This window comes from Mustela nivalis (assembly GCF_964662115.1).
Source record: "Mustela nivalis genome assembly, chromosome: 11".
Classification (NCBI taxonomy): domain Eukaryota; kingdom Metazoa; phylum Chordata; class Mammalia; order Carnivora; family Mustelidae; genus Mustela; species Mustela nivalis.
Genome location: NC_139030.1, coordinates 58,551,176 through 58,576,793, shown reverse-complemented (window position 1 = coordinate 58,576,793; position 25,618 = coordinate 58,551,176). Strand labels below are relative to the sequence as shown.

At 33.2% G+C, this 25,618-nt stretch overlaps 1 protein-coding gene across 39 annotated transcripts in view; it reads right to left on the bottom strand.

Moving 5' to 3' along the window:
• Positions 1-25,618, bottom strand: part of BAZ2B (bromodomain adjacent to zinc finger domain 2B) — a 193,494-nt gene that overhangs the window by 85,417 nt on the left and 82,459 nt on the right. For 16 of the 39 annotated variants that reach the window (XM_082691327.1, XM_082691329.1, XM_082691328.1 and 13 more), the window contains 8 exons: positions 24,649-24,849; positions 23,952-24,347; positions 18,504-19,110; positions 16,532-16,825; positions 15,275-15,335; positions 14,399-14,507; positions 14,032-14,133; positions 3,145-3,355 (listed from right to left, as the gene is read on the bottom strand). In XM_082691327.1, coding sequence (XP_082547453.1) covers positions 3,145-3,355; positions 14,032-14,133; positions 14,399-14,507; positions 15,275-15,335; positions 16,532-16,825; positions 18,504-19,110; positions 23,952-24,347; positions 24,649-24,849 — 1,981 coding nt within the window. The remainder of the gene's footprint in view (positions 1-3,144; positions 3,356-14,031; positions 14,134-14,398; positions 14,508-15,274; positions 15,336-16,531; positions 16,826-18,503; positions 19,111-23,951; positions 24,348-24,648; positions 24,850-25,618) is intronic. The other 23 variants (XR_014300676.1, XM_082691299.1, XM_082691300.1 and 20 more) reach the window with 3 other exon arrangements.

Below are 25,618 nucleotides of genomic sequence, written 5' to 3'. Positions count from 1 at the left end.
ATACATGAAATGGAGAGGTACTATCTGATATCTTAGAAAATTTAAGGTATTAATGGCCTTGGCAAGTTTATTTATTAGGTTAAAAATCTTTTGCATACTGAAACCCTCTCATTCTTATTTTTCTTCTCTTGAGAAATTAGAAAGCTCTCATTTCATAATGCTTGAATGTACAAAATTTGCATTTATTTTACTGTTCCGAACTTTTCTTCAAATTAAGTCCAGTTTTACAGTCTAGTTGAGGCCTAGTAGGATAGTAATATATAACAGAAACTTCTAGAATCCCCTCAGATAACCCCCTCTAACTGCTAATGTAGAAGCCTTTTAGAAGTAAAAGTGGTGATAAAGTGATTCATTCCTTCCTTCCCAAGAAAAAACCTGAATATTTTACCATCCATGCTTCTAAGTATTAATAATAATTATTTATTACTGTTAAATATTTAACTTTTATATACATGTTGAGAAAAAAACATGTACATAGTCAGGTCAAAGGTAAAGAACTTGCAAAATGCATGACACAATGCATGACACAACAAGGGAAAGGGATGTAACAGAATACAAACCAATTTGAAATCTAGAGGGAGAAAAAACATTAGGGTAAAAGTTAAATAATTAGCTTCCATATGGTTAAAATAAAATTTAGTTAATTTTGCAAATATAAAGGTGCCATTTAATTTTTAAAAATTTTTTAACTTTTTAAAAAGACTTTATTTATTTATTTGACAGAGAGAGAAGCAACGAGAGAGGGAACACAAGCAGGGGCAGTGGGAGAAGGAGAAGCAGGCTTCCTGCTAGGTAGGGAGCCCAATGCGGGACTCGATCCTGGCACCATGAGATCATGACCTGGGCTGAAGACAGATGCTCGATGACTGGGCCACCTAGATACCCCATAAAGGTGCCATTGTAGATACTAAATATTAATAGTATATGTATTAGATATGCAATATATGCACGAAGAACCCATGCTTTGGGTATCAGTTAATTTTAATCTTTTTTTTTTTTTCTTCAGGCAATGCATACTCATCACTATTATACACTCTCCAGAAGAGTCAGTGGATTATTGGCAATACAAATTTTAAAAACTCATCATTTATGGCTATATCTGTTAATAACTTTTTTACAGCCTTCACTAGTAACTATTCACGGGAGAGGGAAATCTTTTTATTTTTTTTTAAGATTTTTATTTATTTATTTGACAGGCAGAGATTACAAGTAGGCAGAGAGGCAGGCAGAGAGAGAGGAGGAAGCAGACTCCCTGCTGAGCGGAGAGCCCGATGTGGGGCTCGATCCCCAGGCCCCAGGATCATGACCCGAGCCAAAGGCAGAGGCCTTAACCCACTGAGCCACCCAGGCGCCCTAGGGGAGATGGAAATCTTAACAGAATTCAAATAAATTAACAAAAATTTCACAAATGGGGTGCCTGGCTGGCCCAGGTTGAAAAGATTCAACTCTTGACCTTGGGGTCATGAGTTTGAGCCCCATGCTGGTTGTAGAGATCATTTAAATTTATAAATAAATAAAGTAAAAAGAAAATTTCACTAACATACTAAGGCAGAGAAAAACTTATATGACAATAAGTGATATGCTGGGCAGTTAATTTATATGCTATTAGTGGAAGTAGGAATTAGTGCAACTTTTTTGGAGACAATATTTGCCTGCTATCTACAAAAACTGAAAATGCACATACCCTTTGATTCAAAGACTCTATCTCTACAATTTTATACATAGATAGCCATACTCATAGAAGGATATGAATAAAATATGTAACATCTGTTTACTGGAGGACTGTTTGTGATAGCAAAGAATGGGGAAACAGCACAAAGAGTCATTAAAAAATGACTGAATGTAGAGCCGTAAACGTTGCATCACTCAGTAGTCAGCTGTTAAATGCATAAGGTTGATTTTTAAGTGCAGATACATTAGGACATTCAAGATAAATTAAGTGGAAGAAAACAGGCTGAATAGGATGTACAATATAAATCCATTTATTTTAGAAATGAAAAAGGATATATGTAATTCAACATATTACACATGTGTATAAACATTTATTTTGTATCATATGTGTATATGCGTGTGTGTACGCATTTCTGGATTTACAAAAAACTGTTAATATTGATGCCACTCATGAGAGTGTTTTATTTTAACGTGAGTGAGAATGAGTATTTTATTGTAAAGCATTCTGTTCTATGAGTTTTTGTTGTGGATGTCTGTTTTACAATAAAAACAAAGCAGCAACAAAGAAGTCAACATTATGGTGGTATTTACAATAAAGGGAAATAAGTCAAGCGTTTCCTCTAGGAAAAAGGGAGTTAAAATCCCATTAGTCTTTTAAGTCAATTTTTATTATTAAACCTTTATTTCATATATATACACTTGTGACCATAAGAGACCAACACATGTACTGATGTATATTCAGATAGCCTTAAGAGGCCTCACGTTTGTAACTAGTAACTCATAACAGAACTATTTTATTTTAGTCAGCTTTCTCTGTGTCTGGCATAGCATGGGAACTTCATGTTGATAATTTATGTGTAGTTTTGAGTTACAATATATTTGAGGTTATTATAAGCACTTTGTGCTTGATAAGTAACACTTTGTAGTGATCTTAAAATAAAAATTTTTTGATTTGAATCTATTAGTTGGCCATTTTGAAAATACATGTGATGTATCCAGACTACAGAAGAACCCAAACTAAAAAGACTGGGGTTACTTACCAGTAATTGGAGTTCTCTGACTGAAAATTTACTCCACAGTTCCACATATTTTGGAGTTATTCCCTTGTACCACCTCAAGGAATCGGGAGCTGTTAAAATGAGAATTTCCAGAATGTTGGCACAGCCTTAAGGCATGTGCCAAGTGCTGGTTGATTCCCTTTCTGTGCAAGCCTTAAAAGCTTATCCCCCACCTCTGTAGTTCTAAACACACAGGGTATGATGTGTTTATGAGTATGGCTCTCGAAAGGAGCTGACCTAATCAAAGAACTCCAGTTACCAGTGGGATTCCTTATTTTCTTTCATTTTTATTCTAACAGAAATATCTACTTTTTAGAAAGTGAGAGCAGTATCAATCATTCATAAGTCAAAAACATGAGATACATAGACTTTTTTAGTGTGATTCTTACAGTGTTGTATATATTATATTTCTTACCTTGAGCTTGCAATTTTCTTAGCAATTTGGCATCTGTGTTATCTAGAAACTCAGCACTTCCCACATTTGGAGGTCGACCCTTCCGACGTCTCATCCTAGATTCCTCTCTTGCTCGCTGTCTATCTGGATTTGGTGGTCTTCCTCTACGGCCTTCCATTGCCCTGATACGGGGAATGACATCCTCTTCTTTCAAAAGACACCACTGCATTCCCTTTTAATTAACATTTTATAGAAACAATATATTAAAAATGAAATAAACATAAGTGATAAACATTTCAGAAAATTCTAGGTCAATCTCTGATATTCTTACTTTAATGACTTCAACTTTAAATACAGAGAGATTTATATCTATAAACATATATATATATATATCTATAAACACAGAGATATCTCAATCACCATTTCTGAACTATAATGACCATGAAGTTGACAGATATTTGAAAATATTAGTTTTGTGATGACACCCATATAGATTGTTTTCATGTGTTATCAGTTCAACCAATCATGAAGCTATCCAAGTAACAGAAGGAAGTTTCTTTTTATAGAAATAGTATAGCTAATAAATCAAGGAGGAATGTAAAAGTTAGAATATCAACACTGTGCAATACCTGATGAATTCATCGATCTAAGACTTGAACGGGAATGGCTGGCAATCACCAGAAACAGAGACAAATAGACATCAGCCTCCTGATGGAGGTTACTCCATCACCTATAAATTAATATTGCCCCCCCCCCAAATAAATCAAGTCTAGGTTTGATCAAGTCTGGGCCTATTTACTATAACTTTACAGGAAAAATAGGATTAGAAGTGTATGTTAAACCACACAGCAAAATCCAGTCTGTGAGAAATTCTACAAATTACCCAGTTTCTTCAACAAGTAAATTTTAAGAAGTTAAAAAAAAAAAAACTATAAGATTAAAGGAGTCTTAATAGATGTATCAAATATATTTTATCTAGAAATTGATTCAAATAAACTTCAGATAATTATCATAATTAAGGAACTGAAACTGTGAACAATGCCTAACATTTGATGATATCCAGCAATTATCATTTAAAAGTGTGATAATGGTACTCTTGTAGTAAACAAGAGTCCTTATCTTCTAGAGATACACATTGAAAAATTTACAGACGACATAAGATGTTTAGATTTGTTTCAGCAAATTATGGAAAAGTAGAAGTAGTTGGAAGCATAAAACAATTGGGCATATGATAATTTCTAAAGATGATGATGGGATACATGGCATATATTATATATTTCAGATTTCTTATTGTAAATCCCCCAAAAGGAACACATACAACAGCATAACACTAGTGCATTATAGGAATAATCCTGGTTGGTGCATAGATATAATCCACATCTGGTTTTTATTATCCTCCATATGTCTGTCAAAACAAATACACTGTTATATAACCTTACCTATTATCCTTAGTAATATGTTCAGATAAAAGAAAAGCATTCTTTTAAAATAATCCTTCTAAAGTAATTGCTTTATTATTTCTGACTTCTTTTTTTAAGAGATAATTCCTTCAGTGTGAAGGTTAAGGATTTTTAAAATACGCTTTTTTCTCAAAAGAATCTTATACTAGGAATTTAGCTCGAACCACTGACTGTAGGCAAGTCTGCAACCAAAAACAATAGAAAGTCCTTGAGTTACATTTTATGCCATGATTCCTAATCTGGGGCCAAAAGACTCATTCATATTCATCTCATTCAATAGGTAGTAAAAATACAAATACTACTTGTGCTACCATAATGGATGATAGTTACTTCCCACATTCCAAGCACTGTGTTTGTTCCAGGCATTTTCAATACATTATATACTTTAATCTTCTCAACAGTTCTAACCAGTAAGGTGAGTTTTATTATTCCTACATGAATTTAGACCCAGTAAGATTAAATAATTTCCTGGGGGTAGAGCGGCAACAAGGTATTTCAAAACTGTATTTCAAAGCTGGGACTAACTGTACAACTTGTGCTCTTAACCGCTACATGTACTTAATTGATGTTATCAAGATGTTTTTATACTTGGTAATTGATTGATCACACTATTTCAGCCATGAAAGCATGGCCAAGATTATGTCACAGCAGGACTGTGTCAAAAAACTAGTGCATATAGCCCATATTTTTGTTTAAAATATCTATATAATTTTTCTCAGTAATTCTCCTGTGAAAATAATTTTAAGTTAATTCTGAAGAAAGTAACATTTTTTCCCTGAGATTTCAAATGAAGTCAATAGGAACAATGTTTCTAATAACTGCATTTTTATACCACAAACTACTAAGAAGGAAGCCATCAAAACAATTTTATGTTCACCAGTATGGGAAGCTTTTGATTAGTTTAGGTTTTCATTTTTTTCTATTATGCTCTTAGGCACCATCGCAGCATGCATCACATAAATTGAAAAATATAAAAGTGACATTCGTGACACTTGGAGTAGAAGAGAGAGACTAATAAAAGAGTCTGTAGAGGAATCTGCATTCAGTTTTTAAAGTATCTTATTAATAATAAAGTCAACTGTAGCCAAGATTTAAAGGGTTTTATCAATTTATCTTTTTTATCCAGTTACAATTTTTACATAGTTATGTTTATTTGGCTAGGTAAATATACGAGTCAAAAGAGGAATAGATTATGTTGGTGCCCAAAATTTACCAGACAAATATAGTGACATTATCATTTACATTTTTGTTCTTGGCACTTATAAAGTAAATACTTGCCAAGGGACCTGCATATATTGTGCTACATATATAGTCTTCTGACTCCTGGATTTTAGAAAATGAGAAATGGAACTGTTAGGAAAATCTGAAGCTTGAATTACTGCTTTAATTCACTGAGAACTCAATTGTGAAGGGGGAAAAAAGGAGTTTTCTCAATAAGATTTTCCTCAGAAAAAGCAAGTATAATTTATATCACCCGATTTATAGGCTATAAGCTTTTTTGTCAATCAGAAATTATGCAACAAAAGACAATTAGCTTATTATTTTTTCTTAATTTCGAAGACTAAGAGTGTAAACAGTTCCCTGAAAATAATCTTTCTTAACAAAGATTTGAAAGATGTAGACAAAAAGAAAATAGATTATCAACATGATGGACATGGTGACAGATCAGGTCTACTTTATCATTATAACTCTGTTTTCAAGAGTTAATAATTTCAATCTTTAGCAATAACACCTTCATTTCTATATATACTACAGAGACAAGAAAAAAGATTTATGTTTTATTTCAGAAGACTGAACAAAATAATTAAGATGAGTAAGTAAGTACACCATACAATATGCAGTGCAATGCATTATAAAAGTGCCATGTAAGACTGTCATGTATTATAAAAAGTTTCTACTACTTAAACATTTGTTGAAAAACCTACTTTGTACAAGGCACAGCAGTGTCTAAAGGTAAATGAGAATCTTTTTCCCAAAAGGACCAACATTTTTAACTCAGGATCTCACGCTACTCCCATGCAAGGACCACATGCTGAGTAGTAAAACATTTGAAAAAGTTTAGAGGTAGGGACAAAAAGTTGTCTGAATTGTCCACCTATAAAATAATGATGGTCTGAATTAGAGCTTAGGAATTAGAGCTGGAAAGGAATGTGACTATATTGGTCCTTAGGAGGGAGAAGTACCTGGATGTAAAAGAGAAAAGTCTGAATGGAGGCCAGAAAGGTGATTAAAGTAGTGAGGTTTTCTTTCCAACCAAAGTGAAGACACAGGATGGAAAAATACTGAGAAAACCTACAGATAAAATTTCTTTCTCGTAGTTATTTTATACCTTAAACACTAAATACAACTTAAAAAACCATTTATCTCAAATGAATAAGTTTAAAATATTTTCTATATTCAGAAATTCAAAAATGATATGAACTCTAATTTAAATACGACTTTGTATTTCCGTATTTCTATTTTTTTAAGGATTTTACTTATTTATTTGACACAGAGAGAGAGAAAGAGAGAGAACAAGCACAAGCAGGGGGAGTGGGAGGAAGGGGAGAAGTAGGCTCCTTTGTAAGCAAGGAGCCCAGTGTGGGGCTCCATCCCAGGACCCTGGGATCATGACCTGAGCTGAAGGCAGACGCTTAACCAACTGAGAAACCCAGGTGCCTCCCAACATTTCTGTTACTCTTCATAAAAGATACTCTAAAGTACAGCTGGACATCTCATGAGCAACTGGTCTGTTTTCACTTTATCTTATAGACACTGAATTGTCTACCCAGGATCCTATACTCTCCTGACAGCTAAGTCCATCTCTGGTTTGCCAGCAACATGCTCAGGTTTTAATGAAATGCATTCTCAAATCTCATTCTTGCTTCAATTGGATATCATAACTTGTCTTTATTTTCCTTTTGTTGATTCTATTTTGTTTGATTTTATATACTTACATGCTAATTTATTTGGGGGGGGGGGGGTAAAGAGTATATAAGAAATAAACCAGTCCACCAAAAGCCAATTCACTGAGTAATCTATTTGTCAAGTTACTGAGTTTTTGTTTTTGTTTTTTAAGCTGAGTATCACCAACACTTTGCTGCAGTAATTTCAGCATGGATTTGCAGTCCTGGGCCATTAAGTGTCCAATTCCCATGTTAACACTTGAGATGTCCAATACTTTTCCAATGCTCAATGTTATATAAGTGAATGGAGCAACTTTAATATTTTTCTGGAATATGACCTGTTTCTCTATCCCAGTCCTTGCCTCTGGTAGTATAATAGCTGAGGTGACTATTTTAAATCTGCATTAAGGTATTTGGTCTGACAATTTTAGTTTTTTTTTTTTTTTAATCGTTTGGTGAATTGATCATTTACCCGACTGATTTCTGGGTAATTTTCAGTAAATGTAACCACAGCTCAAGTAAACAAAGCAGATTTTTCTCATTACCTTTTCTTTGTATGTATACTTTCTGAATCCTTTACTTCCTAAAAATTAGTTAATTAAAAAGCTTTTCAAATGTCCTACATAAAAGGGAACTGATCTTAAAGACATCCTTTGATTTCTATCCTTCACATTACATTAGGAAATTAAGGCCTAGAAAAGGAGGCCTCAGTTTTTCAAAGTAACATAGGATGCTGAATTACCCTGTCAGGAGTCTAAAAAAATCTTAGGGCACAAGCAAATTGAGGGCATCAAATATTTTTGACAGAACTTCCCATTTTAAGAAAAATGCTAATGTTAATATCACGAGAAAAATCAAAATTTTGTTGAATTTTCTTACACCTATTTCATAATTTAGCATTATGTCTACTTTTAGCTACTTTACAGTGCCAGAGAGAGGTCAGTGGGAGCTTCACATACCACAAACTTTACAGCATTAGGGATTCTTAATCTACTGTAATCATATAGTTTATTAATATGATTTACTGAATAACATTTCAAAGATGGGAAAGAGTAAGATTATCTATGTTGGGGAGATGGGTGTTACCTACTAAAAACCATTGAGAAAGATGTCGTTTGATACAGTTATTCCACAATGCTGGCCATGCTTTCCAATTACTCACAGTAGGTTACCCTCTAAGAGCCATGATCTTCAAATACCTCTTAAGCTCTACACTTGGGATTCATACAGTTGGCCTCCTAGTATAGAGGTCCTTGCCTAGCCGTCAAAAATCCTACCTGGTAAATTAGTGACATAAATTTTCAGTATTTTAGATTTCTGGTACTGTTCTCAGTGTCCACATATGCCCACAGCTATGTTGCATTAGGTGTGACAGTTAACAGCAGAGTTGAATTAGAACCCTGGTTGTTGACTCCCAATCTTTTGTTCTTTACTTATATGAAATAATTAGCAGCATTACAATCTTGCCAGAGACTGTGTGTTGTCTGCTTTATTGTGAAGCCTCCCTATACTCCTTACTAACAAAATCCTGATTTTTGCTGGACAGCGTTGTGCTCAGCGCTTTTATCTTCTCAAAGCCAGTGACTGTAACTTCTATGTCTTTTGTACTCTTCAGTTTCTCTACAAACACTAGTTTTGTTTCGTTTCTTCAAAGACAGGATTTCATTTCTGTAGTTTTTGAAATGTGTTCACAGTTTTCTTTATGGAAAATGCCTTTAGGGAAAATTTATCTGGAAGAAAAATGCCTGACACATTAAGTATTTGCCACAAATATTTATTGATTAAATGACTAAGAAAAAAGGCTCTTAACAGTAAGAACCTTAAATATTTTTCTTTTCTCCTGCCCTTACACCATTAAAGAGAAAAAAAAATCTTTTTAAAAAATATATATCTCGAATAGAAAAGGCAGCATTTCCTAAGTCACTTTTAACTTGTTCCTTCTTTGCTTCTTTCCTTTTCTTTGTTTTTCTATCCTGAATACAGTAAACGTTCATCAATCTATGCTAATGAACTTACTGGTTGCAAAAATAAACTTAATTATTACATTTATGCTTAAATGTTTTCTACAATTCACAAAAAATACTTTCAAAGTAGACAATCATATATTTCAAAATAATCTGTGTCATTAATAATTTGTCTTGAAGCCTTCATATATTCCTAATAAGTGTGGAAAACTTTTTACCTAAATACCTTATTTAGGTAAATAAAAATAATCTTATTTTATATTTACCAAAATATGTTGAGCTCATCCTAACTATCTATTATCCTTGACACCCAAAACCAAAATAAAATGAAAACGATACATATTTGCTTCAGCAAGTTCTTTATAATGTGATAAAGCAGAAGTCTGTAAGAAATCTATTTACCTGATCCTCTTTTCAAAGGCGTTTCACTGGCTAAAATAGTTAACAGAATTTCATCACAAGGTAGCCAGCCAGTTAAAGCATGGCCTTATAAGAGGGTTCATTTTGTTCCATGAAGCCTATTATCCCTAAAATCATTGTTTTCACAGAAGCCTGCAGGAAGTGATTGGCATATAAGTATCAGAAGACACTGACAAATAGCTGAGTCTACAAATCTCTTTCCACAATTTGTAGCCTGAGATAAGTAACACTGATAATGAATAGATTAAGGGTCCCCCCCATCCCCATTTCTTGTGTCAACTCTATTTACTTTAAGCAAGGGCTTTTCTTTCTTACTTTGTGAAAGCAATCATTAGATTATTGTACTTTAATGATGAACTTAAATTTCAATAAACATAAGCACTCATACTTACTGTATTATGCGCACATTTTCAGATGTTTGCAATATTTTTCAGATGTTTGCTCTTAGCAAATATAGTATGCATATATATATATATATATATATATATATATATATTCTATCTTAAGCTCAGAAATACCTTGAGTGCAAAATAACTTAAAATAACCATGGTTCTCCACAGCAGACTAGAATTATCTTCTAGTAGAAATTATCATTTCTTAAATTTTATTTGTAAAATACAGAGCTTTGCAATACCACTGCTGAAATTTTTGAAATACCTTGAGCTAAATCAGAACTTACAGAATACTGGTTATTTTTGATAACTTTACAAGATAAGAGAAAAATATGACAAAAAATAATTTTCCGGGGGCACCTGGGTGGCTCAGTGCCTGCCTTCAGCTCAGGCTGTGATCCCAAGGTCCCAGGATCCAGCCCTGCATTGGGTTCCCCGACCAGCGGGAAGCCTACTTTGCCCTCTCCCATTCTCCCTGCTTGTGTTCCCTCTCTCGCTGTCTCTCTCTCCATCAAATAAATAACATCTTAAAAAGAAAAAAGAAAATTAAAAAAAAAAAAGAAAAAATATTTTTCATTGCAAATGGTTTATTAGTAAAGTGACTAAGAATCATAACAAATCTGCAAATATAGCATTTCACTTGCTATCAAACACCCAAAACAGGTAAAAGAAGCTTGGAAAACTGTAGCAGTAATATTCAAAATCATTATGTAAAACCTCCATGCATTTGGAAAACTGAATGCTTAGCTTATTAGGAAGGGCAAAAGAATATATTTTTTATATAAAATTGTTTTTCACATTGTATGTAATACAAGCAAATTTTAGAAAATGTAAAACTTACAAGAAGTAGAAAGAAAAAAAAAATGATCTACTATACCACCAACCATTACATCTATCATTTTAAAGTTCTGACACATTTCCTCCAAATCCTTCAATATACAGTTTTGTTTTTCATTATCTGCACAGTCATCATTCCCTTTCCACAACTTGTATAAAGGCAGACATATTGTAAAAACACACAGATCACTTCTGCATAGTACCAGTGGCTTAGCCAAACTATATTTTACATCTTCCACAAAATTTAGGGTAATCAAATTATCACACATCATAGTTACTCTAACAAAAATATATAATCTTTGTTCATTTTCATAGAAAATTATCACAAAATTATATACATTTCTAATGAACTATATGCTGAAACATATTCATCATACAATATACGGAAATGTATATGGTTCTACAATTATATACTATATACATTTCTCACTAATTAACTGAACTTTTTTGGATTACCTACCTTTAATTGTTGTTCTCTCAAAGTATCCTGAAACAAATTCAACTTGCTAATTTTTTTAACTGACAGAAGTGCTCTCAAAATTGCTAATATTTTCCCTTAGCAGTCTGCCGAAATGCTGGCAGCTTAACATATTCTGAATTTAGTAATTCATCATATTTCCTTGATGAACTGATCTCTCAACAAAGTAATACACATTTGGAAAACACTGATTATGTTTAATAAAAAGTGAATGGATGTCAAAGAACATTTTAGTCTGCCTAATGAGGCTTTATAGATTAAGTCTAATTATCACTGATACAAAACTAAAAATCCTTTATGTATTGAACAGCAATTAGCTTTCCTCTCAGAACAAAAATCTATTCAACTTTAAAACATAAGGATATCTTTGGCATAAATAAAACAAGTCAGGATTTATACCATGAGCCAAAGATTAAAAAATGTCAGAATTTTAAATAAAATTATTATCTTCTAACTTTTCTGTGTTACAAAACTGATCCAGTAAATATGGAAGTGGGTATAATAACAAATTCTGAGGATCTATTTGACAACAGATTTAGTGTACGTTTAAAAATTTTTTATAAATAAATCATTAAAAAATTTTTTTTCAAAGATTGTATTTATTTATTAAGAGACAGAGACCGAGAGCAAAAGAACGTCAATGGGGAGAGAGGCAGATGGAGAGGAAGAAACCAACTCCTTGTTGAGCAGGGAGCCTGATGTGGACTCAATCCCAGGACCCTGGGATCATGACCTGAGCTGAAGGCAGAAGCTTAACTGACTGAGCTACCCAGGTGCCTTAAAAATTTTTTTAAGTTTAAAAAATAAACAGAGAAAAATCCTAGAAAATATTTCAATAAAGAAGCTGAGCCTCCGAGAAATATATTTTAGCATTTTAGAATTACCAGGAAAGAAACTAGTAGAACTGGACATAACTTGTTCCTTAAAAAGTCATGAATAATAATGAAAATGGGTTATATGGTGAAGATAAAAGAACACTGTTAGGAACCCAAGTTCTAGGGCGCCTAGGTGGCTCAGTGGGTTGGGCCACTGCCTTCGGCTCGGGTCATGATCTCAGGGTCCTGGGATCCAGCCCCGCATCGGGCTGTTTGCTCGGCGGGGAGCCTGCTTCCTCCTCTTTCTCTGCCTGCCTCTCTGCCTGCTTGTGATCTCTCTCTGTAAAATAAATAAATAAAATCTTTAAAAAAGAAAGAAAGAAAGAAAGAAAGAAAGAAAGAAAGAAAGAAAGAAAGAAACCCAAGTTCTACTTATGTCTCTGCCTGGTTAAGATTGTGTGATCTTGGAAAATTCCCTTAATGTTTGAGGTCTCAAAAAAAAAAACCTCCTGCAGAATTAGGAAGGCCTTTTTTTATTTCTCTAACTATAAAATTAGAGGGTAAGATAAGATGGAAGAACCTGCCAATTCAAACTAGAAAATATTTATTATAGAAAACATTTCTTTCTATGCATTATAATAGGCCAAAAGAAAGAAAGATCCAATCAAGAAAGAAAATATCAACTTCAGTTGGCTGAGCAATTTAATCTTTTGAAGTATGTTCAAGCATATGATCTCATTTTAACCTTACCATAATCCTATGAGGCAGAAGTAAAATTATTATAGTCTTTACTTTGCGGATTAGGAAACTGAGGGAAAAGGAGGCATTATTTTGATGTTTGAATTCACAAAGTCTATTTCATAGATTAACAACAATCTAGGTCTCCTCACTCCTTAACTAGGTCCTCTTTCAATGGAGCTGATAAAGTTAAAGGGAATAATAAGCTATGCAGCTGAATCCAAGTAAGAAACAAAAGCAAAATCCTATAGGAAACACGCAGGAAATGAAATGTCTCTGGTGGGTTCTTTGTGCTGATTGGTCAGGTTGTATACTTAACCCATGGGCAAAAAGGGAGTTGTGGTGATATTTTCAGAAATCCATACAATTAACTCAAAAATTCAATTTCTGTAAAAAGCAGAAATTTCACTCACCTAATATTAAGGAAACTTCCCTCACTTCAAATTACCAAACTGTGACAATGGATCATGTAGCATGGCATAATCAGATGGACAAGACCCTTCCATAAAACTAAGGCATATTTATTCCCCTTTGGACTGACTTCTAACAACATATTTTCACTATTCAAATTAATTTACCTTTAAATTAGTTTACCTTTCAGGGAACTAATGTTTTTCTATATTTCACGGGAACATGCAGATACTTTTATACCTGTATAAACTGTAAAATTGTTGACAAAATAAATAAACAGGAAAATATTGACTTAAAAAACTTGAAAAAGACATCTATTATGTCAAAGCTCCTTGTTACTGGAATATAGTATATTGAGGCCTTGGTGAGTGTTAACCACAAAGTTATATGTATAGCTATACGAATCAACTAACAAAAGGCAATGCTTCAGAGTGTAGTGAAATTTACTTCATTTAGGTTATGGTACTACTTTTTGGTTTAAAGACTATACTTTTTAAAAAGTGGATACCTGCGGTCCATCTCTGGCTTCATAGAAGTCACCCACTCTTATTTTTGCACTGAAGCTGAAATTGTCCCTTGAGATATCCATTATTCCATTTCTGCTGAGATACTGAAAAAATCACATATTTTTCCACTTCAGGTTTTAATAATTACAACCCAGCTTTGATGTAGAGCTTTCTTCAGGATACTAATGTTTTGTATATTCTATCAAGGGGCTATGAATTTAGAGAAGATCAATTTAAGTTAAGTACATTTAGTCCCATACAAGAGAATATTTTGTATCAAGGAACTTTATCTGAGAAAGGAGAGCACCTTTTTTCCATAAACATGCTTAATAGGCACCAAATGTATATTATTTGGTGAAAAGTATGTACCTTTATTACTTCAGGGTATTGCCTAAGTTTCTTTCCACATGGAGCATAATATGCTACTTCTCCTTGAAGGCGCCCTCCAAAGTTTCTTATTCTTGTCTCTCTTTGCCAGCTACACATAACAGAAATAAGGGTTATAACATATTTAGTTTTAAGAAAGCTTTAAAAAAGTTAAGAATACATGCTTTTTAGACAACATAAAAAATACAAATAAATACAAATCCCTAATCATACAGCTCAGATACATTTATCATTAAAGTTATTTAGATTTTTAGTTACATGATTCCACTAAAAATTAATCAGTCTCAAGTTACAAATATTAAACTCCATTACATTTCTTAGAAATCATTCACTGGTATTCCTTTGGGTATTCGGACAAATTCAGTAACATGTATCCATGTGTAATGATTTTTTATATCTGAGAAGCTTTAGGTGAAAAGAGTGCCATAAACCTGGCTCTCTGCTCCTTGAGGATCATCTACTTCGAGTGTAAAACTTCTCAGTTCCAATTAGTCCATTTTAGCCACACTCTGCTCAAGTGCCCCAGTTTTGCCCACTGTGACTTTTACTGTCCTTTAGTTCTATCTTTGCAAAAACCTCTCATACTCTTAACTGTGTCTCTGCCCTCCCCTCTGCCACATGATTTTCTCTTGCTTTTTTTCCCCCTCAGTCGCACTGGCTGCCTGATCCCATCTAAATGCTGCAGTGAGCCTTAATTTCGGTTTTCCGACATATCAACTTCTTTGCCCTTCACTCTAGCTCTTCTGCTCTAATAAATACTCTGTAGTATATTCAATTCTTTTAGTGAGATACAGTGAGAAATCAAACATACATAAATATGTGGTAGCAAAGCAAAAAGAGAAGTCTTATTTTGCATACCCATATTCCAAAGGGATACGCAGTTCACGCTCATCTGTTACTCTTCTTCTTTTGGAAGTGCCTTCAAGAAAATTCATCCAGTTAACATAAAAGATTAGTTTATATAGAAGACAAGTTTTTGATAGTGTTGAAACTTTTCTTTAAATAACACATCTCAATAACTTGAATTACTTAAGGTATTTCTGCAACTCGTAGGCTACTTTTAGATGATGTGCAACAAAACATACTGTACAGAGGATTTTTTTTTTTCTCTCTTCTTTGGGCTGCATGACAGAATAACTGGTCTTTCTAAATAAAATACAGTGGAAGGTAAAAATACATAGCTTTCCTCTCAATTTGTATTTAAAGAAATAGCTAAAGAAGGAGGAGGAAAATTGTAGATAGAGGTTTCAGAAAACCAGGTATGGTTGTTTTCTTTGAGAATAGGAGTTTTAAGATGCTGAAAAATTTCAACAGCTGGCTCACACACTTAAAAATAATATAACTTCTATGTTCATATAAATCCATAGTCAAAACTACTACTAGATCTTTCAACCGAAAGTACAAAAGAATAGGATTGTGATCGTACGCAAAATTCTTCATATACAACAGCCAAGTTTCACAAATGCAAATATGTGCTTCTTAAATTAGTAGAATATCATACTGGTCTGTGGCAAATGAAAGCAAAACTAGACATTTCTAAGAAAGCGTGAAATAAGTAAGGCAACATGATATTGTCCTATATAACTCTATATTTTCTTAGCTATTGAAACAGAAACAAAAAGTCCTTTTGGAATATTAATGTAAAAACTTTTAATAAAGACCTCTAAAAGTTTATAAAAGGTCAAATAGAAAAAAAAGATGTGGCATGTTAATGAAATAATAATGCTACTCGCTAACTCAAATGACCTTTGGGCTATGTGTTGGGCAGATATGCAACTGTATCTTAAGTAACAAGGGAACTCACTTTAATCAAGTACAAAAAGCTCAACTGTTAGTCAAATTCTAAATTCTAGAGACATAAACTGAACACAAAAGCAGGAAAATATTCGAAATCAAGAGCTGTCTGTCACCAACCAGGTTCTTAAACTGAAAGCACAGAATAAAAATGGTAATGGGTCATATCCTTGGAAAATACATGCTGACCTTTCTTAGCCAACCTTGAATCTAGCTGTAACACTTGATTTCAATGAGGTCATCCCCAGAACACTGTATAAATAAGAATTCTTGCTATGGTCTGACTTCTACTTTACAATAATAAAAATAAAGTGTAGGTACCAGAGTGTGGACTTGAAGTAAGTGTGGAAGAAGGTGTGCCAAGAAAAGCAGGTGACTGGGACTCAGAACATAAGGCAGCAGGAGCAGAGCCTGGGGCTTTTGCTATGTGGAGGTTACGAGGTGTTGAGTGAGCTGTGAGACTGATGGAAGGGCTTTTGACAGAGGAAGTTGTTTTATTCAGTTTCATTGAAGTTTTCTCTCCTTCAGTATCACTATCTGATTCATCTTGGTCTTTATCATCATCATCATCTTCTTCTGATCCTTCTGTATCTGATTCTGAATTACTATCTGATTCTGGGAAGTAAAAGAAGCATTTGTATATTATAACTAGATAATCACCAACATTTGCAGTTTGTATCTAAATGGAATAGTTTAGGAATCAGCATCTGTGATTGAACTCAACTGAGCGACTCTTCTGAAGAGTTCATGTAAAAATTACTATCTAACAAGCTATTTGCGTACAGTGTATGCAGACTAGAAATTCTCAGAATCCTTTGTTAAAAGTATCGGTTTTACTCAACACTTTAATCATAAACCAGTTCTTCTCACATGACACTATTCACATGACGAGTTCTGCTTAGTGGTTTCAAAATCATTTTTAATTTAATAGAGAAACTAAGGTATAGAGGGAATAGAATTGATTCTTTAAATTAATAGATTCCTATAGCTTCCTAAGAAGCTATTAGTATACTTCTAGTATACTAGGTTCAGTATAAGGAAGAAAAGTCTGGAACTACCATCATTTTTTTCATGTGGGCTTTGAGGTAAAAGAAAACCATTTTCTGAGAGATTCTTGGCTTTTCTGGCTTGTATTTTATTTAAGTGCAAGACCTCATCAGGCTTCTTAGGCTTCACAAAAGACCAGGTTGCAGAAATGATTATGTGGGATCATTTAATGTTTTAACAATTTAAGTTTGGTCTAGGAATGTAGTCCTATAAATACATCTCTTCCTATAGATGGGCATTATTTATTCCTGGATTAAACTCGATAAACACAGGTCTGATACTTGCAATGTATTTTAAAGGTTCTCAGAGTAACAATTTTTGTGGAATCACGTTTTGTGTAGTACCATCTGCCTATGTTGAAATTTGTTATAAAAATTGCCTTTGAAAGTTATTAATAATGATATTCAAACTTGATCATGCAAAGTTGTATTTATGGGAATCCCAAGAAAAATATTATTAGGAAAATTTGTTCTTACCCCCCTGAGCAAGTAGGTTGTTTCTACGTTAGACACTTTAAATTGTATAACTGACTGTATTTTTCTGTTCATATTGACAGCTAGAAAATTTACCACTGGACTTGTGGCTGACCATAACAAATCCAAATATTTTTATAATATGTATTTCACCTTTGTATATAAAATTTAAGTTATCTTATATTTTATGCTTTCAATCTTCTGTAGAACAATGAGGAGAGTTAAGGGGAAGAAAAACAGAAAGAAATTTAAAAAAAAACAAGCAAAACAAGAAAGCAAATCAAAATAAAATCAAGGAGCTCTCTTCTTGTTATTAAATAAATTCTGTGTTCCTAATGGATAATTCATAGCGATTTAGGATTTTGGTGCTTTCTAAATGACTGACTACAAATTTACATCCTTCATTCAAAATATCTACTGACACATTTAAATAAGTAGCAGAAGAGATGAAAAAGAAAGGACAAATGAATGGTCATGAATTAAATGAAAATTAAGCAAATTTGTGAAGTTCATTATTAATTTATGCATCATCTATATGCATTTAAAGTTTTTATTTGTTTAATGTTAAATGAGTAGCAAAGCTGAGAATTTAACTCAGGATTTCCAATTTTAATCACTCCAATATTTTACCAGCTCACTATGGACAGGCTCATAGCTGTGTGAAACTCAGGGAATGACAAGGACTACAGGTCTGTGAACTAAGAACCTCCTTTAACTGTTTTGGTCCACATAGCATTTAGATAAATACTTCAAATTTTAAAATAGAAAATAACCTGATTGGCTGTCATCAGATTCATCATCTTCATCATCTTCCTCATCTTCTTCCTCGTCATCTTCTTCTTCATCCTCGTTTGAATCTTCAGAATCTTTACTACTGGGAATGTCTGAATCTGTTCCCCTAAACTGTTCCACTAGAGATTTTGCAGGGTGAGGGTGAAGCTGTGTTTTTACTGTGTTTACATTATTGCTAACCACTTTTTCCTTCCCTTGAGGATGCACTATGGGAGAGGCGGAGGGTATCACAGTTGTCTGATTGCCAGTGGTCCTTCTCCCGGTTGTGCTCAAATTTACAGGTGAGGAAAAAGGAGAGCTACTTGCAGTAGCAATGTTTTCATTAATCTTACTCTGCATTTTAGTTTTGGTAGTAAGTGCTAGAGGAGCTTCTTGAATGACACTTTGAATAACTCCATTTGGTTGGTGATTACCTAAAAGTGCATTTGTCAAGAATGGATTAGGGTGGTTGTTTTCTACTGTTTGTTTTGGATGTGCTGGTGAACTAGAGGTTGCTTTTGGATTTGACAAAGCTGCAATAACCTTCTTCAAGCTCTTGGATGACTCTTGTTTCTTTAACTGCACTGGGAATGTCTGTTTATATTGTTCCTGTTGAAACATAAGTTAAAAAACAAAACAACAATGTGCCATAAAAACAAAGATTATTTTTATTTGCATTCTATATCTGACAACAGCTGCTCATATACAAATTTAAATCATAATATGCACGTGCTCAGAATTAGTGGCAGTAATGACTAGTTGGTTGCTGAATCTTGGCTAGACATATGTTTAAAATTCAATTGGCCTTTCTCCCCTCAAAACATAGGTTTCTTGAGTGACCTCTCTCATTATTATTGCTCCCACTGTCTCAATAACCTAAATTTGAAACTCGAAAAACATCTTTTACTTTTCTCTCTTCCAAGTCAGCCATATCCCTATCTCATTAAAACATTATGTAAACTTAAGCCATACCTCCTTTCTTCCCACATAAATCCCAATATATGCAATATGCCAATGCCAATAAATCTCAATTTAAAGCCTTTACTTTGTTATATGAGCTCCTTGGTTAAAAGCTTTAGTGTTTCCTCTCTCATTAGCAACTTTATAAAGCCTAAATACTTAATTCTGATACTCAAATGACTTTTCAAATAGGCACTAATACAACTTTCTAGTCAAACGGGACTATTTGTCATGCCCTGTATAAGTCATATTTTCATTATCTCCACATTTTGCTATAATAATTTTCTCTGTGTAAAACATCCTCCTCTTAGGGCGCCTGGGTGGCTCTGTGGGTTAAAGCCTCTGCCTTCGGCTCAGGTCATGATCCCAGGGTCCTGGGATTGAGCCCCACATTGGGCTCTCTGCTCAGCGGGGATCCTGCTTCCCTTCCTCTCTCTGCCTGCCTCTCTGCCTACTTGTGGTCTCTGTCTGTCAAATAAATAAATAAAATCTTTTTTTTTTAAATTACTAATTAAAACGTCCTCCTCTTACAAATCTCAAGCTGATGAAATCTTGTTCCTTCTTCGAAATTACACCCAATAAGCCTTCCATGTTTGTTCCAGCCAGAAGCACTCATTGTCTCTATCAATCCTTTGAACTCCCTATTTGTTACCCAGTACTGTCTGCAGCAGAAATGATATGAACTGTTGGGACTTCTGGCTCAACATTCTGTGGGATCTACCTCAGAGTGCCTTTAGCACATTAGCAGTGAAAAATGTGTAATAAAACAGTTTAGAAAAATTATATTTTTCTTGGAAAAAACTGATTTGTAAGCCACTAAGCCATAAAATTTACATCTGTACATAAGAAACAAAATATTATTTGGTTCTCAGAATCTTCTTGAAAATAATAAAATCAGATGAACCTTATTAAATATATATAATTAATATATAAAAACTTGAGCAGAGGGGCACCTGGGTGGCTCAGTGTGTTAAGCCTCTGCCTTTGGCTCAGGTCATGGTCACAGAGTCCTGAGATCCATCCCCGCATTAGGCTCTCTGCTCAGCAGGGAGCCTGCTTCCCTTCCTCTCTCTGCCTACTTTTGATCTCTGACTGTCAAATAAATTTAAAAAATCGTTAAAAAAATAAAAAAAATTGAGTAGAATGATTAAAGTATTTTAAGTTACTAGAAATACAACTAAATTTCAGAAGGAAAAATATGTAATGAAAATGGTTGCCTTAAAATTAAAATCAACAGTGCTGTCAGCTTGGAGCAGGGCTCTTAACACTCTAGTAGGCAGAAATTTGTGGTGGGCACTTCAGAAGTATACATGCAGATGGAATGCAATATAGAATTATGTATTAAATCTTTTACAGTAGCAGTACTAATAAGCAGTATGCAGTTCCTATATAAACTGTTTTATCTTATTTAACATCTTTAGTGTATCACTTCACTTTGTAAACAAAGACTGTCACATAATAACTCATACCTAAGGCAATGCTTCACAAAAAGAAAGTGCTTAATTAGTATTTATTCAGTGAATAAAATATGGAAACTTACGCTAAATAATTGTGTTTACCTTTTAAAAAGAATTTTAAGGCAAAATTCTTATATAAAATACATTAACATAATTTTACTTAATATTTATATAACAGAAATATTGTGTATTATATATAAGTAAATATATAATGCACTTACCTTCATATTTAATATATACTGATTTAAGTTTTCAGCAGAAAAATTTAGCATATTTTCATTTCTTAGAACAAAATTATGACCATATAATCATGTTGTACTCTTTTTTTATAGGTAATAAGTTTTCCTTCTAAATACATAGAATCTAAACAATCATGAAAACAAAACCTTGCCCTTGAGTTTTATATTTTAATTTTCTGAAATTGCTTCTCACTCCATAATTCTAAAAACTCACTTTCCATATATTGACACCTTAAGATTTTCAAAAATAGCTAAAGACCAAAAGAGTAGTAGCAGTTACTCTTTTAAAGCAAATATGTTGTGCTTTTTTATATTGGGGGGTAGAACATCAAAAGGAGGAAGGAAGAAAATTGAGAACTGCACAGCAGCAAATGTCTTGCTGTTCTTAGACAGCCCCTTGGATGATAAAAGTATGGGAAGACAGGTTTAAAACAATCCCCTACCTCCAAGTTCTTCTTCCCCCAGCCCTTACCAAGTCTCTGCAGTCCACAAAAAAAAATCCTCTAGGTAAAATCTGATAAAGGAAACTCACGACTGGTATATAAATCCAATTAATGTATATTGATTTGAATTAAATGTCTATAGTATAAGTATATGGAAAGAACCAATGATTAGGTAATACTAAAAAAAAAATCACAGACTAGTTGAGGAGGCAGATACATGGAAGGTAACATGAAATAGAGACTATCATAAGAATAAAGCAAAATTCTATATGTTATCTGTCATATAAAGAAAGCCAATTAAGAAAAATATTTATAATACACTTTAACTCAACACTAGGTATCCTGAAAAGTAGATTAAGTCATTTAGAGTTGAGTCTAATGTGAAGATCCATTCAATAAAATATTTCCCATGAACTACCATTATCACTTCAGAAAAACAAAATTATTCATCTTAATCATAGGCTTTGGTATAAGGATGACCTTTGTTTAAAATCCTTCTGCTCTTTACTTGTTCTGTGATGCTAGCAAGTGACTTAATTTCTCCAAATCTTAGTTTCTTTACCTCACACAATTTTGGAAGAATTACATAAATTCATATGTGTAGGAAGTCTAGGTTGGTTACATTTATTAAGCAAGTGTTTAGTAAGTGACTTTCTAATAGGCAGTCATATAAAATTCTTCAAATAAGAAACATTTAAGAAACTCTTTGAAAATTGAGAAACCCTTCAAAATGCAAGTTACTCATGGTACGCACTATAATTTATCTTAAAGTGGGATACACATTAATAAAAAATTAAAGTAACTCAAACAATGTAATTTTTAGTTTGCATAATTTACTCATGTAGAGTCAATAATAATACCTCCTTATGATTGAACAGTGTATTATAAGTTATCATATGCAATGCATATCATTGGTCATTCCATTTATTTATTTTTTATTTTTTACCTTAAGTTTTTATTAACATATAATGTATTCTTTGTTTCAGGGGTACAGGTCTGTGATTCATCAGCCTTACACAATTTACAGAGCTCATCATAGCACATACCCTCCCCAATGTCCAACACCCAGCTGGTCATTCCATTTAGATCAGAGATTCTCAAATCTGGCTATACATTTGGAAGCTTTTGATATATGCAATTACTTAGTCTTAACACAAGATATCCTGATTTCATTGGTTCTAAGGTGTTATTCTTTTTTTTTTTTTTTAAGTTTTCCAAGTAATTCTAATGTATACTTGGGCTTGAGAACGATTCATTTAGATTCTCAAAAAAGCCATACTTCTTCAAGTCTTTTTTTTTACTTTGACCCTGTTCTTAAATTCTTCACAGCAAAATAAGAGTTAATAGACAAGGGCACTGTAAAATTTTTTTAGAAAGAAAGGCAGCATATCATACAAGGATTCTAGTGCTACTCTGCCCAAATGTGAATTCTAACTCTATCACTAACTAGCAGTGTGATATTGGGGGAATGATTTAAACTATATGAATTTCAATTTGATTGTCTGTAAATGGGCATTATAATATTAGTAGTAGGTACAGATGTTAGTGTCTGTAAATGCATGCTTAGCACTTAAAACAACAATAGCAAACAGCAGGAGCTGTACAAGTATTATCTAATGATTAGGAATCCTAATGATAATTTTTGTAATCAACAGACAGGATACTGTGTTCAAACATAATATATTTTCTCTACTTAGATTGGTTCTAGAATAAAAGGCACTGGTCATTTAATTGCTAGAATTCTACTAGACATAAGAATGTAGACTTTGTAATAATACAAAATCAACAGCAAGAAAATAAAGAGAAGGAAAAAAGTCTCTGATTAGTGATTCTGTATTTGTATAAATAAAATTCCTCAAACTATTTTGTATTTCATATAATTTGTTAAAAACAGCAAAGGAATTCTCTAACATAAATAAATAAATATTTTAAAAATTCTTTAAGAAAAAGGTGGGGCACCTGGATGACTCAGTCAGTTGACAGGTCTGACTCTTTGTTTTGGTTCAGGTCCATCTCATGGGTAGTGAGATTGAGCCCGGAGTTGGGACACTGATCTTAAACAAAAGTAATGGTGAAGTATATCTTAACCAAACATATTGCTCCCCTTACTACTAAATCATTATACCTGGGGGAAAAAATGACACGACTGTGTTGCCAAATAAATACTAAGCAGATATATATGTAAATATAAAATCAGAGAAATCTAGTTTTCTGATGTGCAAATTCTATTCCTGGTAGTTAATGAAGTATGGAAATAAGAGCAGAATTTAATTTAAACTTGTATATTGTAAGACTATATAAGAGCTCTTTCTCTAATGATAAAATTCTTCTATAAATAATTTTTCACTCACCCGTTTGGATCGCATTTCACTGGTCAAAGGACTAGATTCTTCAGAGGTATTTTTATTCCCTGCTTTAAGTACATCGGGAGAAGGAACTATGAGTTTCATGTAAGTTTCCTTTTTGGCTTGATTTACCAAAGATAAAGGTTTCACATTGGACACCAATCCCGTAGACTGTATTACACTTGTGTGTTTGTTCACAGATTCCTCCTTTGCCTGAGAGCTTTGGAAAATAAATGGAAGCTGCTGTGACAAAACCTGAGGCTGCTTCTGCTGGGATTGGAATGATGAGTGAGTCTGGGATTCAGACACAAGAGGTAATGGCTGGTGTATTCTTTTTTCCTGGGCTTTTTCAGTTGCTTTCTGTCCATCTGCTTTTGGGTCTGAAATACCATGTAATAGCACCTGTAAATAAAAATAAAAAGGCAACTTCTCAATATCTATTAAAACAAAGAATATCAAACAGTAAAACTTGGGAGAAAAAAGGTACTCTAAAAAGTGCTAATGATTTATAATAGTTATATAAAGCTCACTAAAAAGTATACCAAATGTCCCTTTAAAAATGTTTCTCCATCTCCTTTCTTGTGCAAATGTTAAAAACTAAGGACATGATTACCTTTAAACTTTATAGACTTTGAGAGTCAAGATAAACCAGTTAATTCCTGAATAGGAGTACTATGTGATACTTCCAATAAATTATTTATACCTGGTTGTTACTTTTATGTTGTGCTTCACTCTCTGAATCAGAATCATCATCTTCACTTTCTTCAATACTTTGATCTTCTTCTTCATCTTCCTCTAGATCATCTGAATCACTACTACTAATGCCTTCACTTGAGGTGTCTGATGACGTGCCCGAATCACTATCACTGTTGCTAGAACTTTCCATAGTTTTCTTCCTTGGTTTCTGGATAAAGACAAATTTTTAGCAAGACTTTATTTTCAGAAAAATTCAAAGTTCAGTAAGAAATTTAAGTTCAAGCAAGTTTTAATTTTCAAGTGATATTTCCATCTCAAAATGGCATTTTAGAAAAAAGAGAAAAGACACATGTTGCATGGGTAATTATTCAACAAACAGATCCAAATAACTTATATGATAGGAATTCTCCAATAAAAAGTACAGGCTCTGTTATGTAGAGAACATTAGAAACATTGATATAGTATATATGTAGATCTATTCATGTGACTTCAATGCTTCAAAATGTATGGCAGACTAAAAAGAGCAATTTACGAAATGATAATTCCAGTTATGATAAAGGTTATAGACACTGAAGTTCTATATTTAAGTTTAGTCTTCTTTTTTATGTGGATAGTGAGTCAATAACCAAATATTTACACATAACATACCAAAGACACCTTCTAGGTGCTGGACAACAATGATATCTAAGACAGAGTCCTTGCCTTCAAGAAACTTATATTCTAGTGCAGATGGTGGAAGAGTAGACAAATGACTAATATGAAAGCAAACAATTTCATATGTAATAAGAAGTAGAGAGAAGATAAAATAAGTAGCAAAGGACTTAAGGGCTGCTTTAGCAATGAATTTAATTTTTTAATATTTTACTTCAGAAAAGATAAAAAATATGATAAAGAGAGATATTAATTTCTGCAATATTTAAGGCTGTACAGGAAAAAGAAAATCCAAAATTGGTAGAAAGTGACATTGGGTCACATTA